This window comes from Coregonus lavaretus (genome assembly GCF_964263955.1).
Source record: "Coregonus lavaretus genome assembly, chromosome: 14".
In the NCBI taxonomy this organism is placed as follows: Eukaryota; Metazoa; Chordata; class Actinopteri; order Salmoniformes; family Salmonidae; genus Coregonus; species Coregonus lavaretus.
Window position 1 is genome coordinate 34,933,634 of NC_140001.1, and position 19,799 is coordinate 34,953,432.

At 41.9% G+C, this 19,799-nt stretch overlaps 1 protein-coding gene across 1 annotated transcript; it reads left to right on the top strand.

Annotated features, from left to right (window-relative positions):
• Positions 1-14,721: 14,721 nt before the first annotated feature.
• LOC311141475 (U4/U6.U5 small nuclear ribonucleoprotein 27 kDa protein-like) lies at positions 14,722-19,526 on the top strand. The gene is made up of 6 exons (XM_084176816.1): positions 14,722-14,857; positions 15,652-15,775; positions 16,214-16,326; positions 17,671-17,750; positions 18,597-18,661; positions 19,165-19,526. Exons 1-6 carry the CDS (start codon positions 14,821-14,823, stop codon positions 19,217-19,219), a joined length of 474 nt encoding a protein of 157 aa, XP_084032942.1. The 5' UTR covers positions 14,722-14,820; the 3' UTR covers positions 19,220-19,526.
• The last annotated feature ends 273 nt before the right edge of the window (positions 19,527-19,799 follow it).

Below are 19,799 nucleotides of genomic sequence, written 5' to 3' on the forward strand. Positions count from 1 at the left end.
CCATAATACCAAGGAAGAAGAATACATTGGAATGTTAAAGATGTTAGGCTGCAAATATACGGTCAGGATATAGGTAGGGTGTCTAAGTTTAAGTATTTAGGTATGTGGTTTGATGAGAGGCTCACATGGAAGAGACATGTTGAGTATATTGAAATTAAGTGTAGGAAGGTGCTGAACCTCATGAGGGCAGTGGAAGGATATGATTGGGGGTCAAATAGACAAACACTGTTGTATACTGTATATACCAGGCATTGATCAGGTCATATTCTAAAACGGTACTACAGCGCCTGGATAGGATACATTCAAGGGCCCTGAGATTGTGTGTAGGTGCCTTCAGGACGACACCTGTTGAGGCATTGCAGGTGACAAGTGGGGAACTCCCACTGAGGATAAGGCGGGACAAACTGGCATTAGTGTACTGGGCGAGGTTGAAAGGGAGTTCAGAAGGACATCCTGCGGTCACGGCAACTGGGGAATGCTGGGAGCGAGGAGTGGGTAAGCAGAGGGCGTACGGGTGGACAATCAGGCAGAAGGTGGTAGAATATGTACTGGGTGAGAGAGATAGGGCCGGCAATTGCATTGGGGAACATTCTTCCGTGGCTGTTTCCAAAACCAAGTGTAGATGTGGACATGATTGACGGCAGGAGAGAATGGGGTGAAGACGTGACACTGTGTGTGGAGAGATATACAGTTGAAGTCGGAAGTTTACATACACTTAGGTTGGAGTCATTAAAACTCATTTTTCAACCACTCCACAAATTTCTTGTTAACAGACAGATTATTTCACTTATAATTCACTGTATCACAATTCCAGTGGGTCAGAAGTTTACATACACTAAGTTGACTGTGCCTTTAAACAGCTTGGAAAATTCCAGAAAATGATGTCATGGCTTTAGAAGCTTCTGATAGGCTAATTGACATCATTTGAGTCAATTGGAGGTGTACCTGCGGATGTATTTCAAGGCCTACCTTCAAACCCAGTGCCTCTTTGCTTGACATCATGGGAAAATCAAAAGAAATCAGCCAAGACCTCAGAAAAGAATTGTAGACCTCCTTGGGAGAAATTTCCAAATGCCTGAAGGTACCACGTTCATCTGTACAAACAATAGTATGCAAGTATAAACACCATGGGACCACGCAGCCGTCATACCGCTCAGGAAGGAGACGCGTTCTGTCTCCTAGAGATGAACGTACTTTGGTGCGAAAAGTGCAAATCAATCCCAGAACAACAGCAAAGGACCTTGTGAAGATGCTGGAGGAAACAGGTACAAAAGTATCTATATCCACAGTAAAACGAGTCCTATATCGACATAACCTGAAAGGCCGCTCAGCAAGGAAGAAGCCACTGCTCCAAAACCGGCATAAAAAAACCAGACTATGGTTTGCAACTGCACATGGGGATAAAGATCGCACTTTTTGGAGAAATGTCCTCTGGTCTGATGAAACAAAAATAGAACTGTTTCGCCATAATGACCATCGTTACGTTTGGAGGAAAAAGGGGGCAGCTTGCAAGCCGAAGAACACCATCCCAACCGTGAAGCACGGGGGTGGCAGCATCATGCTGTGGGGGTGCTTTGCTGCAGGAGGGACTGGTGCACTTCACAAAATAGATGGCATCATGAGGAAGGGAAATGATGAGGATATATTGACGCAACATCTCAAGACATCAGTCAGGAAGTTAAAGCTTGGTCGCAAATGGGTCTTCCAAATGGACAATGACCCAAGCATACTTCCAAAGTTGTGGCAAAATGCCTTAAGGACAACAAAGTCAAGGTATTGAAGTGGCCATCACAAAGCCCTGACCTCAAACCTATAGAACATTTGTGGGCAGAACTGAAAAAGCGTGTGCGAGCAAGGAGGCCTACAAACCTGACTCAGTTACACCAGCTCTATCAGGAGGAATGGGCCAAGAGACATTTTAATGGAGCTGTGTGATACTTTGGAGCCAGCGCTGCGAAGCCATACCCAACGGTCCAATCCCGTACCACCTCATGTGCAGGTACTCTCCACCTTGGGATTTTTAGCCACTGGGACATTTCAGCGGGAGTTAGCAGACCGGGTGGGCATATCACAGCCATCCATCAGCCGCGCTCTCCCACGAGTTGTGGATGGAATAAATCAACTGGCCACACAATATATTTTCTTCCCCTACACAGTGCAACAACAGCTGCCGGTCAAGAGAGGGTTCTACTCTATTGCGGGTCTGCACAACGTAATCGGGGCAATAGACTGCACTCACGTGCGCATTAAGGCCTCACCAGACCCATTCCCATACCTCAACCGCAAGCACTATCACTCAATCAATGTACAAGTCATCTGCGACTCCGACAACCATCTCTTGAATGTGGTCTCCCGCTTCCCAGGAGGTGCACATGACTCTTATATTTTGCAGAACAGTTCTGTAGGAATGCGCCTGGAACAAGGAGCTGCTGGAGACGCATGGCTCATTGGTAAGCATCGTTCAGTAATTTCAATTTCCAATTGTTGGTTTCAAAAAGTGGGTTTCTTCATTAATGACTTGTTTCATTAGGAGATCGGTGGTATGCCCTTGCGCCCTGGCTAATGACGCCACTAACAAACCATAAGATGCACCAAGAGGCCTCTTATAACCAGAGGCACGCACGCACCCGCTCCACCATTGAGCGAACCATTGGTATTCTGAAGGGACGCTGGATCTGTTTGGACACAGCAGGTGGTAAGCTGCTTTACAAGCCAGAGAAGGTGAGTAGAACTACTTGTTTTATTCAGGTTTGAAAAATTGAGAACATGTTGTAGAATAATCTAATTCCAACAATTCATTTTATTTATCTAGCTTTTGATCATCTTTACACCGTTTTTAGGTTTGCAGAATAATCATGGCCTGTTGTGTGTTCCACAACATCGCTATGAAGCGTGGTGTTCCACCTCCACCACACCAGGATGTGCGTCCTGACCCATTGCTGGGACCAGACAACCGACTTGGCGTGGAAGTCAGACAACAAATCATTTCTCGTTTTTGATTTGTTTTGTCCTTTAAATACCACAAATTAAACACATGAAATGACACAGGTTTCAGTGCGCGTTCTTTATATTTTTAAATGTGTGTTTATGTCTGAGTGTTTCTGATATTGTGGCCAGAGTAGAAGCGATTTCACAGAGACTTTGCGCAATCCGCTCCTGGTTATCCAAGACTGCATCAGAGATGACATGTGCAGTTGGACGGGACCTGGGGGCACGTACAGAGGCAGGCCTACTGCAGGAAGGCCGAATGGTGTCAGGGTCCTCTTCACAGAGGGGTTGCCTGGATTGGAGATCTGTAAATAACAAAAACGATACTGAAAGTAAAACAGTCACAGTGCACTGATTTTTTTTTTTTTGATGTTTCAGTTTGTTCAATATAGGCCTACTGCAAAAGCAATAGGATTTCAAACTGAATAAACTAGGAATTCAGGTGAGGACTCATTCACACTCACATAGTCCCACATTTGGTTTGACAAACTGGTGTAAAATTCCTTTCCAATGGTTTCACCGTTGCTTCCAGTTAAATTATGGCATGGAATTGTATAAATTCAGAAAGATTCTGTCACGCTCGTTGACGGACGGGTCAGACCAAGGCGCAGCGTGATATGCATACATGTTTATTTAAACTTAATAAACAACGACAAAACAATAAACGAAACGAAACGTGAAGTCCAAGGTAGACACAAACAACATACCTTACACGGAAGAAGATCCCACAACCCACTAGTGCCAATAGGCTGCCTAAGTATGGTCCCCAATCAGAGACAACGAGCGACAGCTGCCTCTGATTGGGAACCACACCGGCCAACATAGATCTAGACATACTAGATAGAAAACATAGAAAATACAACATAGAAAATCACACCCTGACTCAACAAATAAGAGTCCCCTGAGTCAGGGCGTGACAGTACCCCCCCCCCCCCCAAAGGTGCGGACTCCGACCACACAACATAAACATAACAGGGTAGGGGCCGGGTGGGTATTCCGCCTCGGAGGCGGATCCGGCTCAGGGCGTGACGACCTCTCACTCTTCGCCTCCCTGTTGCGCCCCTGGTCTGGTCTAAACCTCGACCCGTTGCTTCCCCTCTCCTTCCTCCTACTATACTCCAAGCCCTGTCTGGACCCTGGTGTGGGAGACCCCGAACCTGGAGAGGGGCTGACGTCTGGGTCTGGACTGAAGCCGCTGACCGGAGCTTGACCGGGCACCGGTGGAGCGGACTGCTCAGGCTCCGGAGTGGAGCCGCTGACCGGAGCTGGACTGGACCCCGGTGAAGCGGATTGCTCTGGCTCTGGAGTGGAGCAGCTGACCGGTGCCGGACCAGGCACCGGTGGAACAGGCACGGGCCGTGCCGGACTGGACACACGCACCACTGGCTTGGTGCGAGGAGCAGGAACAGGCCGGACCGGACTGGCGACGCGCACCACTGGCCTGGTGCAGGGAGCAGGAACAGGCCGGGCCGGACTGGCGACGTGCACCACTGGCTTGGTGCGAGGGGCAGGAACAGGCCGGGCTGGCGACGCGCACCACTGGCTTGGTGCGAGGGACAGGAACAGGCCGGACCAAGCTGGCGACGCGCACCACTGGCTTGGTGCGAGGGACAGGAACAGGCCGGACCGGGCTGGCTACGCGCACCACTGGCTTGGTGCGAGGGACAGGAACAGGCCGGACCGGGCTGGCGACGCGCACCACTGGCTTGGTGCGAGGGTCAGGAACAGGCCGGACCGGGCTGGCGACGCGCACCACTGGCTTGGTGCGAGGGACAGGAACAGGCCGGACCGGGCTGGCGACGCGCACCACTGGCTTGGTGCGAGGAGCAGGAACGTGTGCCAATAGGCTGCCTAAGTATGGTCCCCAATCAGAGACAACGAGCGACAGCTGCCTCTGATTGGGAACCACACCGGCCAACATAGATCTAGACATACTAGATAGAAAACATAGAAAATACAACATAGAAAATCACGCCCTGACTCAACAAATAAGAGTCCCCAGAGTCAGGGCGTGACAGATTCACTGGTGGGAGATGGCCTTGGAGGATATGAAGCTGTTGATATAGGGCCCTGGTCTGTGTCCAGTTGCTCCGCTGATGGCACACCTGAGAGTGCCGTCTCACCAATAATGGCCCCGATGCGCAGGTCAATCTCAGATAACTCAGGGCCTGCATGCCCCCCTCCAGTGGTCAACATATGTCTCTTATGTTTGGCAATGGATTTTTTGGTCTCTGATTTTAAGTCAAACCATTTCTTTTTTACATCTTCAATTGAGCGACGTTGTCCAGAAACAGAGTTCACGGAATCCGTGATCTCCTTCCATGCCTCCGTTTTGTTGGTGGCTTTAAAACCACTGGAAACACTACTAAATATTATGCCTCATTTGGCATTTACCTGTTGCAGTAGAATTTCTATTTCAGAATTACTGAAGTTCCTTTTTCGTTTGGTGATCGGTGGACCACCACCGTCTGTGCATCTTTAGGACATTGTCCAACTTTTCTTGCACACGGCCCTGAAGTGTCATGTCCTTATGGGAATTTGCAGGGCATTTTCTTATGCTAATTAGGAACAACTGGCACACTCTTTCAATTACGAAGACGTGGGATTCATCAATCCTAAGAACACAGGTGCGAACAATTCTGTTGTTTAAGAACATGTCATGAATCCGACGTAGACTTTTCTTAGGGAGTTTATTAAGAACAAGGTTTAGAAAATTCTTAGGTAGATATTGGTGAATGAGGCCCAATATTCCCAATCAGTATTATATATATATATATATATATATATATATATATATATATATATATATATATCTGCCTAGAGCCTAAACTATGCTAGATAACTGACCCATCATCTTATACATGCTACCAAGAAAAACATCCATCAAAATAACTTTTGACCATCATGACATCATCCCTACAAATACAAAGATACATGACACTTTGTAAGTTACATGGATATTACAATATATTCAAATGAATATATCAAAATAAAATAACTTCAATCTACTTCATCCATCTTCAATACAGATGAACCCCAAGCTTGTCACTGTTCACTTGGTGTCACGAATTCAACCGAGGCTGCCCTTCCTCCTTGCTCGGGCAGGCTAGCTGCTACCGATCTATGTCTACAGATCTTACTTCTATAGTCCTCCACTGCCACATAGTCACCCATGCACAGAAAATGCCCAGAGTTGCCTTCACCTTTTTGAAAGAAAACTTCATAACATTGTTAGTTGAGACACAATATGCTACTTTACACAGTCTTCTTATCAATCAGGAAAAGCCTCTATTAGGAAGTGCACATTCTTGCATCTTGTTATAGTCACTAGTTTCCATAGACATGCATACACTACATTCTACCTTATACCACAAATACATTTTCACCTAAAACATTTAATCTAACCCATAACACATTAATTACTACTGCTCATATTCTTACTACAATATGCAAATGTACCAATAAATCCTCTTACCATCATTACTACCCCCTTTTCTGAACACATGAGTCACAACGTGATTCATGCTTTCAAAAACAAAACACCAACATTGTTTAAATTAAAATAACATTTGATAATACCTCAATTTACTTCTATCCCGTAAAGTAATCCAAGATTAGTACAATTGACTAGCAACAGGTATCCCTCATTCAGGGAAAGTTCTCTCTCTTTTTATTTTATGGTTCGAATCATATATTATTACCAAATTATAAACTTCTTCACACTTTTCACAGTATTATAAATTACCCTCAACTCGTTAAAATAAACTATCTTAAAATCCTCCTCTCATGCCTTTAGAATTACCAGTATGGATGATCAATTCACACTAGAAAGTCAAAACAAAATTCAAAGAATTGCTCCATTCTATAGTATACTAATCATTACCAACATTCAAAACATTTCATAAATGTTGCTTATCCCAAGTGTACATTAAGTCCTCATGACATTTCTTCTCATAAGAAATCATGTGTATACCCAAAACTCAGTCAAAAAATAAAAAGGAAACTCCATAAATTTCACTGTGTGTGCTCCTTTAAGACTTATCACCTTTGACCTGTTGAAAAACCCCTAAAATCAAAATAACAACCCTTTATAAACATCATACTAGGTGTGTTGTGTTTTATTTGAAAAACCCAATTGAAAACAACAAACAAAAACAGCCAGGCCTTACTTCATTTGGTAACTCCCTTTTACGACCTAATACTGCCTAACTTCACTAAACTGCTCCCCGTAGCCCTGGGCAACATTCCAATGAGATAAGGAAATCCCCTTTCTCCTGGAAGAGAAATTATACATTTTGTTAACATTCAATTACAATCAGTAATCCAAAAATAGTAAGTACACACAAAACATGATACAGATATACACAGTCCTATCTCATCAATAATCGTTTGTATCAATCTAATTCCTCATAACTACTCCATAAAAATATTATATAAAATCTCTCAAAAGATGAAAACCACTCAAAATTCCTCTATTATACAATGATTAAGTTTAATTGATTACCCTTCAGATCATATCCTCTTTAAATCTCACAATGATTATTGAACCCCTAAATCTGCTCCATGTGATCCCATATCAAATTATCCATTATCGTTTACTTGATCAACAACATAGGAAAATCTGTTTCCCCTTCTATTGTTCCCGTCACCCCTGTAAATACCATATTTTATTCATTAACCAATACAATCACGTACTCCACTTAAGTAAGACGTGATATTTTATCCCATGCATCTATTAAAAAATTGTTTGATACGTTGTCTCCTACTCTCCCCTTAACATAATGCTATAGGAGACTTCCATCAATCCTGGAAAAAATAAATAAAAAATCCCACTCACAAGACACTAGATAATACCACGTTTCATTAATTTCACTACACCTTCTAATATAAACCTATAACCCCTTTCTAGTAATTTAATCATCGCAACCTGTTGCACTGATGTTTTAAAATATAAACCTCTTGTTTAATAACTTCATAATTTACAAAAAATGTTTATTTAATCCATCATCCTAATAGTAACAACTATATCCCATTGTTCAATGTACCATAAACAGATTATCGTTTTTAGAAGTAATTAACTGTCTGCATAACTCAATGTTGTTTAAACAAACTATATAATTTAATAATAATTACCAATTATCAAATAACGTTCCATATTCAACTACCTAGATATGTTCTTCGTATCATCCTTATGCTTCCTACATATATCAATATATCCCAACTATCACTACTTCCTTTCACCCTCTTACGAAATCATGTCATTAGTACATTTTCTCCACAAAGCACTACTACCTAATAACATATTTTCATTCACCTAAATATAAATAATTATTTTAATACCAGTCTTATTAAACAATCCAATTCAACATCAAATCACCCAATTAACTTACTTACTTTGCAAACTCTCTACAATATCTATTATTCTCTATCGCTAACTTTCCATATAACGTTACCTCAACAAAATATAAATTATTGTGAAGTTATAGTCAAAACTAACAAAACATCTATTCACCGATATGCAACTTTAATTACTATATTATACTATTTGCTATGTGCTGGTAAGACAATTCCTTTCACGTAATGTTATCAATTCATCTAGTAATCTAGGTCAATAGCATCAATGTAAAAGATTTGCTTTCTGTCCCTTCCTGGGCTCGAACCAGGGACCCTCTACACATATCGACAACGTTTACCATCGAAACACCATTACATTTTTACATTTACATTTTAGTCATTTAGCAGACGCTCTTATCCAGAGCGACTTACATATTATTTATTTTTATTTTTATACTGGCCCCCCGTGGGAAACGAACCCACAACCCTGGCGTTGCAAACGCCATGCTCTATCAACTGAGCTACATCGCTGCCGGCCATTCCCTCCCCTACCCTGGACGAATTGTGCGCCGCCCACGTTAGAAACTTCTAGGTACTCACATCAAATAATCCCTTCATGGCATTTTTAACCAATTCTTAATCGACACAAATCACTTCTTCAAACATTTTCCCAGCGGAACCAAAAAATAGACTTTAATTTCCCGGACACTGCCTTTCCTGTCCAGAAAATACAGACCTTTCCACAACTCTCTAAAATAACCTCACAATCTCCATACCACTCCTTGATATTCAATAAATTAATTATGTTACAGTGGGGGAAAAAAGTATTTAGTCAGCCACCAATTGTGCAAGTTCTCCCACTTAAAAAGATGAGAGAGGCCTGTAATTTTCATCATAGGTACACGTCAACTATGACAGACAAATTGAGAAAAAAAATCCAGAAAATCACATTGTAGGATTTTTAATGAATTTATTTGCAAATTATGGTGGAAAATAAGTATTTGGCCACCTACAAACAAGCAAGATTTCTGGCTCTCACAGACCTGTAATTTATTCTTTAAGAGGCTCCTCTGTCCTCCACTCGTTACCTGTATTAATGGCACCTGTTTGAACTTGTTATCAGTATAAAAGACAACTGTCCACAACCTCAAACAGTCACACTCCAAACTCCACTATGGCCAAGACCAAAGAGCTGTCAAAGGACACCAGAAACAAAATTGTAGACCTGCACCAGGCTGGGAAGACTGAATCTGCAATAGGTAAGCAGCTTGGTTTGAAGAAATCAACTGTGGGAGCAATTATTAGGAAATGGAAGACATACAAGACCACTGATAATCTCCCTCGATCTGGGGCTCCACGCAAGATCTCACCCCGTGGGGTCAAAATGATCACAAGAACGGTGAGCAAAAATCCCAGAACCACACGGGGGGACCTAGTGAATGACCTGCAGAGAGCTGGGACCAAAGTAACAAAGCCTACCATCAGTAACACACTACGCCGCCAGGGACTCAAATCCTGCAGTGCCAGACGTGTCCCCCTGCTTAAGCCAGTACATGTCCAGGCCCGTCTGAAGTTTGCTAGAGTGCATTTGGATGATCCAGAAGAGGATTGGGAGAATGTCATATGGTCAGATGAAACCAAAATATAACTTTTTGGTAAAAACTCAACTCGTCGTGTTTGGAGGACAAAGAATGCTGAGTTGCATCCAAAGAACACCATACCTACTGTGAAGCATGGGGGTGGAAACATCATGCTTTGGGGCTGTTTTTCTGCAAAGGGACCAGGACGACTGATCCGTGTAAAGGAAAGAATGAATGGGGCCATGTATCATGAGATTTTGAGTGAAAACCTCCTTCCATCAGCAAGGGCATTGAAGATGAAACGTGGCTGGGTCTTTCAATATGACAATGATCCCAAACACACCGCCCGGGCAACGAAGGAGTGGCTTCGTAAGAAGCATTTCAAGGTCCTGGAGTGGCCTAGCCAGTCTCCAGATCTCAACCCCATAGAACATCTTTGGAGGGAGTTGAAAGTCTGTGTTGCCCAGCGACAGCCCCAAAACATCACTGCTCTAGAGGAGATCTGCATGGAGGAATGGGCCAAAATACCAGCAACAGTGTGTGAAAACCTTGTGAAGACTTACAGAAAACGTTTGACCTGTGTCATTGCCAACAAAGGGTTGAGAAACTTTTGTTATTGACCAAATACTTATTTTCCACCATAATTTGCAAATAAATTCATAAAAAATCCTACAATGTGATCTTCTGGATTTTTTTTTCTCCTTTTTTTCTGTCATAGTTGACATGTACCTATGATGAAAATTACAGGCCTCTCTCATCTTTTTAAGTGGGAGAACTTGCACAATTGGTGGCTGACTAAATACTTTTTTCCCCCACTGTATATATCGTAACTTCTTATGCAAACTTCTATCAAATTATCATACCCATTTTTACAACTTATTATGCACCCCTCAGATTCAAATTACCTTCTGCTCTTTGTTCATTAGATAGCCCATGTTGTCCCATTCAATTACTTAACTTTACGTTACTTTTACAAAATACTTACTCTAACTGCAGATTTGCCTGTAATAATTTTGTGACTTCCTGTCTCTCTCTTCGAGTTAAATGAAGCTCTGATTTACTCTTAATGGTGACTTTAAAAAATATATATATACCAGTCTACTAAGCTGGCCATTCATTACTGCTATTAGTACATGCAATATTAGTAAATAAACACTTAAATGAAATCCCCATCCTGATATGTATTATAATTTAGTTTGCCCTTTAAAATGTCATTTTGGTGCTATGATTCAATATGTTACATTGCATTGGCTCTATCTCCTGGTCGTTTTGAGTAATTAACCTAATACTAATACTCTTCTCATTTAATGATGTTTTACCACATCTAAAAGGTCCGTAACCTATTTCTTGAATTCTCTCTCTTTACCAAGGTATTCAAATCTAATGATGATACAACACATCAAAGAACATTAGAATATATTTTTCATAATGATACAACACATTATAGATCATATTTCATGATGATACAACACATCTGCGATCCTTTTCATAATGATACAACACACCTCTCTATTTCATGAATTATTCCATGATGATACAACACATCAGAATACTTATTTCATGAATTATTCCATGATGATACAACACATCTCTCTAAATTCTACACCCACTCCTGTATTCTCTTTTGTCTTTATACTAATTAAACCCTGTTTTTGAATCATAGCACCATGTTATTGTCTAATTTGATAATTCTCCTTACATCCCACTAAATAACTCAATACCACTCATCGTCCCCCTTTAAAAATATTGCATTTCAAACGTCCGTTACAGCTAAGCCTTACCACAGATATGCAGAATTTGACATAATCAAAAAAATGAAAGTCTGCTTACCTGTTAGTTTGGCTGTGAACTGCATCCTGTTCGTTTAGACGCCAATCTGTTATGATTAGTTTCTAGGTATCAAGTGATTACGAATGTAAGGATGTACTTAGACACTTTTGATGGGGAGTTCATATTAGTATTTAATATGTACATGGTAAAAAAATGACGTAAATGACGTAAATGTTAGTTACAGTGAGGGAAAAAAGTATTTGATCCCCTGCTGATTTTGTACGTTTGCCCACTGACAAAGAAATGATCAGTCTATAATTTTAATGGTAGGTTTATTTGAACAGTGAGAGACAGAATAACAACAAAGAAACCCAGAAAAACGCATGTCAAAAATGTTATAAATTGATTTGCATTTTAATGAGGGAAATAAGTATTTGACCCCCTCTCAATCAGAAAGATTTCTGGCTCCCAGGTGTCTTTTATACAGGTAACGAGCTGAGATTAGGAGCACACTCTTAAAGGGAGTGCTCCTAATCTCAGTTTGTTAACTGTATAAAATACACCTGTCCACAGAAGCAATCAATCAATCAGATTCCAAACTCTCCACCATGGCCAAGACCAAAGAGCTCTCCAAGGATGTCAGGGACAAGATTGCAGACCTACACAAGGCTGGAATGGGCTACAAGACCATCGCCAAGCAACTTGGTGAGAAGGTGACAACAGTTGGTGCGATTATTCGCAAATGGAAGAAACACAAAATAACTGTCAATCTCCCTCTGTCTGGGGCTCCATGCAAGATCTCACCTCGTGGAGTTGCAATGATCATGAGAACGGTGAGGAATCAGCCCAAAACTACACGGGAGGATCTTGTCAATGATCTCAAGGCAGCTGGGACCATAGTCACCAAGAAAACAATTGGTAACACACTACGCCGTGAAGGACTGAAATCCTGCAGTGCCCGCAAGGTCGCCCTGCTCAAGAAAGCACATATACAGGGCCGTCTGAAGTTTGCCAATGAACATCTGAATGATTCAGTGGAGAACTGGGTCAAAGTGTTGTGGTCAGATGAGACCAAAATCGAGCTCTATGGCATCAACTCAACTCGCCGTGTTTGGAGGAGGAGGAATGCTGCCTATTACCCCAAGAACAGCATCCCCACCGTCAAACATGGAGGTGGAAACATTATGCTTTGGGGGTGTTTTTCTGCTAAGGGAACAGGACAACTTCACCGCATCAAAGGGACGATGGACGGGGCCATGTACCGTCAAATCTTGGGTGAGAACCACCTTCCCTCAGCCAGGGCATTGAAAATGGGTCGTGGATGGGTATTCTAGCATGACAATGACCCAAAACACACGGCCAATGCAACAAAGGAGTGGCTCAAGAAGAAGCACATTAAGGTTCTGGAGTGGCCTAGCCAGTCTCCAGACCTTAATCCCATAGAAAATCTGTGGAGGGAGCTGAAGGTTCGAGTTGCCAAACGTCAGCCTCAAAACCTTAATGACTTGGAGAAGATCTGCAAAGAGGAGAAAACAAAATCCCTCCTGAGATGTGTGCAAACCTGGTGGCCAACTACAAGAAACGTCTGACCTCTGTGATTGCCAACAAGGGTTTTGCCACCAAGTACTAAGTCATGTTTTGCAGAGGGGTCAAATACTTATTTCCCTCATTAAAATGCTAATCAATTTTTAACATTTTTGACATGCGTTTTTCTGGATTTTTTTGTTCTTATTCTGTCTCTCACTGTTCAAATAAACCTACCATTAAAATGATAGACTGATCATGTCTTTGTCAGTGGGCAAATGTACACAATCAGCAGGGGATCAGATACTTTTTTCCCTCACTGTATAACAGAATGACAGAGTTTTGCCTCTCTCATCTCCCTCCCTCTATAACAAAGATCCACTCTCTCTTTATATACACTCTGTTACAAGTCTCTCCACGAACATCTGGTAATCATCATGGGCACTCCCATTATTTGATGTTATTACTCTTTACCCCAAGTCAGTATATCCTGTCCACCAATCATGCTATCATAAACATCAGTAATCTCCTTTGACATAACGGAATGTAGACTCCGTGGCACCAAGCCAATTATCTACTAACTCTAACCTGGTCCCCACGATACTATGACATGACATCATAACACTATAAAAACCTAATATCAAGTCTTTAGCAATTTTTAGGGCCTTCCTCTGACACCGCCTGGTAAAGAGGTCCTGGATGGCAGGAAGCTTGGCCCCAGTGATGTACTGGGCTGTACACATTACCCTCTGTAGTGCCTTGCGGTCGGAGGCCGAGCAGTTGCCATACCAGGCGGTGATGCAACCAGTTAGGATGCTCTCGATGGTGCAGCTGTCGAACTTTTTGAGGATCTGAGGACCCATGCCAAATCTTTTCAGTCTCCTGATGGGGAATAGGCGTTGTTGTGCCCTCTTCATGACTCTCTTGATGTGTTTGTACCATGATAGTTTGTTGGTGATTTACATTTACATTTTAGTCATTTAGCAGACGCTCTTATCCAGAGCGACTTACAGTTAGTGAGTTTTTTTTTTCTTACTGGAAGCTCTCAACCTGCTCCACTACAGCCCTGTCGATGAGAATGGGGGTGTGCTCGGCCCTCCTTTTCCTGTAGTCCACGATCATCTCCATGTCTTGATCACGTTGAGGGAGAGGTTGTTTTCCTGGCACCACTACCAGGTCTCTGACCTCCTCCCTATAGGCTGTCTCATCGTTGTCGGTGATCAGGCCTACCACTGTTGTGTCGTCGGCAAACTTAATGATGGTGTTGGAGACATGCCTGGTCATGCAGTCATGGGTGAACAGGGAGTACAGGAGGGGACTGAGTTAGAGGCTGGATGGGGTTTGGGTGGTGTAGTTGGGGGAGGGAAGTGGTGTCTAGGGCTCTATTTCACTTTCTTAGAGGAACAGGACTAATGAATATAATTTAATTTAGGTAGACAGTGTTCATTCATATACATTCCACTCCACCCCACTAGGAAGCAGTCAAGATAGCTTTTTGTGTTGAGGGCTTCCGTTTTTCATCTGCGGACTCGGAGTTACTGAAATCAAATGGCAGGAATCTGTTAAATTGTCGAGGTTTTGACTTTGCTTATTGTTTGAAGAACTTCACAAGAAGGACCTAAAAATGGGCAGAAGTAGAAGCAGATCCCCACCAAAACGAGGTTTGCTTCAGCAACGAATAACCAACGATAATAATAGCAATTCGCCAACGTTTAGCATTCTAGTTACATACAGGTCCATATTTGTTGTTCAAACTAGCTAGCAAGTTGGCGATAACAATAACTACACTATTTCGGTCTCGCAGCTAACATTGAGATGTGTAACTCTAAACATTGTAGATAAGCTATGCTAATTGGGTTAAGGTTAGTTCCTATCCTAATTGCGTTAACGGTAGCTTGTGTACATTCCAGCTAGTGCGTCTTTCTCTGGTCCATCGCCCGACAACAAGAACAAGTTGCCTCTACGCTCTTGATTCTTTCATTTTTCCCGACGAATTTGAGTCGTTTCAATATCCATTTGTAACTCACCAAAGTGTAGCTGTTGCTAGTGTCTGTATGCGCAGGGTACAGACATTTCTCAAAAATACGAATTAAACGACCAGACTAGCTCTGGTCCATGAGCATTCGTCGGATATGTACTACTAGTTGCGTGCGTCTCCGACGTATGTACATGGACCAGAGCTAGTCTGGCGGTATACAATGTGCTCAAAATAAGTTATTTACTCTCGTATTTTGGAGACATGACACCCTGCACATAGAGCATTTCTCCCAACACTTTAGCAACATCTTTATTTCGTTGAGTTAGTACGAAAGTATATTAAACCCAACCCAGTTACTAAACAAAATTCCCCTATGGGGTATTCATGGACCATTCATAACATGGATGCTTGGTCATAACATGGATGCTTCGTCCTCCACCCTACTAAGGTAGGGTCTTTGTTTCTCATTGTCTGCAGAGAGACGGCGCTCGGGTTCGAGGGACCGCGAACGCAAGCGCAGGGAAAGGGAACGCTCCCGTTCTCGAGACAGGGAACGGCGTAGGAGTCGTTCACGCTCCCCAGCCCGCAGGCGACGCTCAAGGTGAGAGAAAAGACCCCAGTGAGCCAACTCAACTGAAAGGAGACTGACAGTGGCCTCTCACTCACACAGGGTCATTGGTTACTGCTGTAGGCATATGTGGTGTAACCTCACAGGCTACACACCCATTGGCAGAAGTATCTCTGGCTAAAGAGACTGTGATATATTGTGGGCTTATGGGTGAAATTGGACTAACTATCATTTGTCAATGTATGTACTCCAAAAGTATCACAAGGGCTGCACTTGCTCACCTCATCCTCAAGAATTTAAAAGCATTTCATTGGTGTTAGAATGGGCTGGAGGGTGTTTCCAATTTCAATCATATTTCTTAAACCAGTCCATTAGGGGAAATGATTAGTACACACTTCAAGAAGATGGATATAGCATGGGATCTCTGCCTAGATAACCCGTCCTCCAGCTATCTCTGTCTCTTGTCTTTAGGTCTCCTCGCCAGCTACACTCTTCCTCCAGCTCCCCCTCCAGGCAGAAGGACAGACGTGATGCTGATAGAAAGGATTCGAAGGATAAGCCAATTAAGGAGCATCAGATCTCGGGTGGTTTATCTGCTATGAACTTGGATGCGTTTCAAATGGCGAAAATTCTGCCATTTGGGACGCACCCCTTCTGTGAGGATATGGATAAATACTACTGTTGCATGTCACTAGCTAGGTTTCCATCCAATTGGCGACAGATTTCAATGTGAATATTAAAAAATCGGCATAAAAACAGATGTTTCCATCAAAATTGCAGATCAAAGGTTGTGTGTGATGACATAGTGCACATAAAAATAACTTTTGCGGTTAAATTCCCATGTACCGAATAAAAAAAGACAAGTTAAATCGGTCACATGTTCGCAACCTGTACAATGGATTAAAGTGAGCAAAAATAAATCACTCTGCCTTTTGTTGTTGAGTGCTCCAACTCCTTTTTACCTCAAATTAGTCTTTGTTTTTCTTGGTAAGCCATTCTCAGGGTTTCATCACATTTTTAGCTCTACTGATGCTTTTGTAACAAAACATTTTGCGTTATATCGCGAATGTGCCAACTCTGGTATTGGCACGTGCACTCTAGCCAACAGTTTACAGATACAGTATGGGTATAGCCTACATTATGATATTTTTATTTGTCAAACGGCAGGCAAGCATCAATCATCATGTCACCAGAATAAAACCCTCAATATTTATTGGAAAGGAGCATCAAGCTCATCATCGTACGCTTTCACTACCCTGTAAAGTTCATGATAACGTACAGTGTATTTAATCTGTAGCGTAATAAACTGCATGCTTTCCCGAGTCGTAGTGGGAGGATCACACAACATAGTCTTGTGTGACTCCCAAGTTTACTTAGAAATTATGGTTATTTCAATATTTGCACATAAAATTAATTATGCATAGTCACTTTAACTCTACCCACATGTACATATTACTTCAACTACCTCAACTAGCCGGTGCCCCCGCACATTGACTCTGCACCGGTACCCCCCTGTATATATAGCCTCCCTACTGTTATTTGATTTTACTTCTGCTCTTTTTTTCTCAACACTTTTTTGTTTTATTCTACTTTTTTATTAAAAATAAACGCACTGTTGGTTAAGGGCTGTAAGTAAGCATTTCACTGTAATGTCTGCACCTGTTGTATTCGGCACATGTGGCCAATAAAATTTGATTTGATTTGATTTTTAAAGCATTTCCACCGCCATTTGTTGCGTAATTAATTTTACACACATAAAAATCCAACCTTGTCTAGCGTTTTTTTAGGGGGTCTACATTTCTAAAGTTCACGGACAAATTAGCTTTTTCTATCAGGCCTGTCGTGACTTTTTTTATCTGATGTACTTTACTCTCATAAAAGGTTGGATGGAAACCTGCTTAGTGTCTAAAATGGTGTATTGTTTACAGAGGAAGACATGCAGGGCAAGACTGAAGAGGAGATTGAGATGATTAAGATTATGGGATTCGGCAACTTTGACACCACGAAAGTAAGGATTCTGTCGACTTGACTAAAACCTAGAGGTTCCTGGTAAGGCTTGCCAAAGATATCTATAGATATTACATTATTTGTATTATCCTGTAGGCCAGTGGTTCTCCAACCTCTCCTTGGGGACCCCAGGCCATTCCATGGATTTGAATTATTCCAGAGCTAGCACACCTGATTCTACTTGTCAACTAATCACCAAGCCCTTGTTCAGGGGTGTATTCATTACAGAAACCGTTTACTGTTTAAAAACTAAACGGAAGCAAACAGAGCAAACTAAACGGGGAGGGACCGAACTGAATTTGTCCAATAGAAATGCTTGTTTGCGTTTTCCGTTTGGAGTTAACGGTTTCTGTTGCAAAAAGTTTTGCAACACAATCAGCGTCATCATTACAGCCTAGGGTTACAACAAAATTATGAAATGTCTGGAGGTCCACGAGGAGAGGTTTGAGAACCACTTCTGTAGGCAGGTAAGTGCCCAAATTGTCCAACTCACCACAGGGTGGCACAGTTTGCTCAGGTTCATAAACCAAACTGATTGTACAGTGCTCTTCACTAACAAGAATCACAGATTGAAGAACCATATGGTTATAATAGTGATTATAAAGAACTTGTGACACTTCACAGTTTGTTATAAGACTAGGATAATCTGTTATGGGTGTGATTCTTATCAAGAGTGCACTGTAGGTCTCCATTTATGTGTGGCAGTTTTATTGTGAGATGTTTTCATTTGAAACAATTTAAGTGTTGATTGTTCACTATTCATTCAACGGTGGCAATCTCTTGTTTTTGGATGATACCTTGACCTACTTCAAGTGTGATGTGTTAATGTGGTTGTCTTTGCCAATAGGGAAGGAAGACCGATGGAGCAGTCAATGCACATGCTATCAATGTTTCTCAGAAGAGGAAATACAGGTCTGTTGATTCCAATGTCATTAGAAACTACAAGAGTTGTTATGTGGCTTATCATTTCACAAATAACATTCAAATTACAGAATTGGGTGGAGCTTCCCACATGTAGTTATGTAAATGCTGTAATATAGACTTTTTAGGATTCATAATATTGCAAATGTGTGGGACTGCATATACAGTATCTAGTCCTTCATGTTTGGCAATTCATTATTTTCCATCACATTCTGGCCACCTGTTATTAAGTAGCATGTCTTGTTGATGTATGCACCAAATAGCATGGTTTGTTTATAAATCAACAGTTGCACTTGCAACTGCAAGACACAAGGTTCTGGCTGATATTGAGCAGTCTGAACAGTGGTCATTCTCACTGCAGCCAATCACTTCCGCAGGTGTTTCTATGCAGACAGATCGGCTCTCCTATTGGTGGCTGATGATGTAATGTACAATTGCTGCAAGGGTAGCAGTGATGTAATGCCCCCCCCCCCCCCCCCCCCTCTCCTTTTCAGGCAGTACATGAACAGAAAAGGTGGATTCAACAGACCTCTGGACTTCATTGCTTGAAGTAGGATAAACAACAGACTCATTGATGTTCCCTAAAATGTACTAGCCTTGTGGTCTCTCCTTACTGTGACACTGTGTGTTTTGGTGATAAAGTACTTTTTTTTTTGTATAGTGTATTTCTTTTTCATTTATTGACTCCCTGCATTGCATATAAGTTCTGCAAATACTCATGCAACTAAGTAAATGTTTCTGTAACATCCGTTTTTTTTTTTAAGAATGAGCCTTGTTGACAACATGCTTGGGTCAATATGCTTTTCAGTGTGCATTTTAAGGTATTTTTGATTCAGATTAAAAACGTTTAAATTCAGATCATGGCCCCTTCTAATTTTTACGATTTATGTAAGCAGACAAATTGTTGAAATGTAGTGCTCTAGGTGGGATAGTCCTGTCAAGCATGCACAAAATATATTTTGTGTAGTCTTGCCGCAAAATATGCAATTCAACGCTGGCTCTTGCCGTCATAGCAAGTATGCCAGTTGCATAACCTGCTATGAATCAATCAACTAGCTAGTTTTAAAGCATATTTGGAGATTCCCAAGTGGTGAAAGGTGTTATAAAGTAAAGAAACCTACATGCAAAT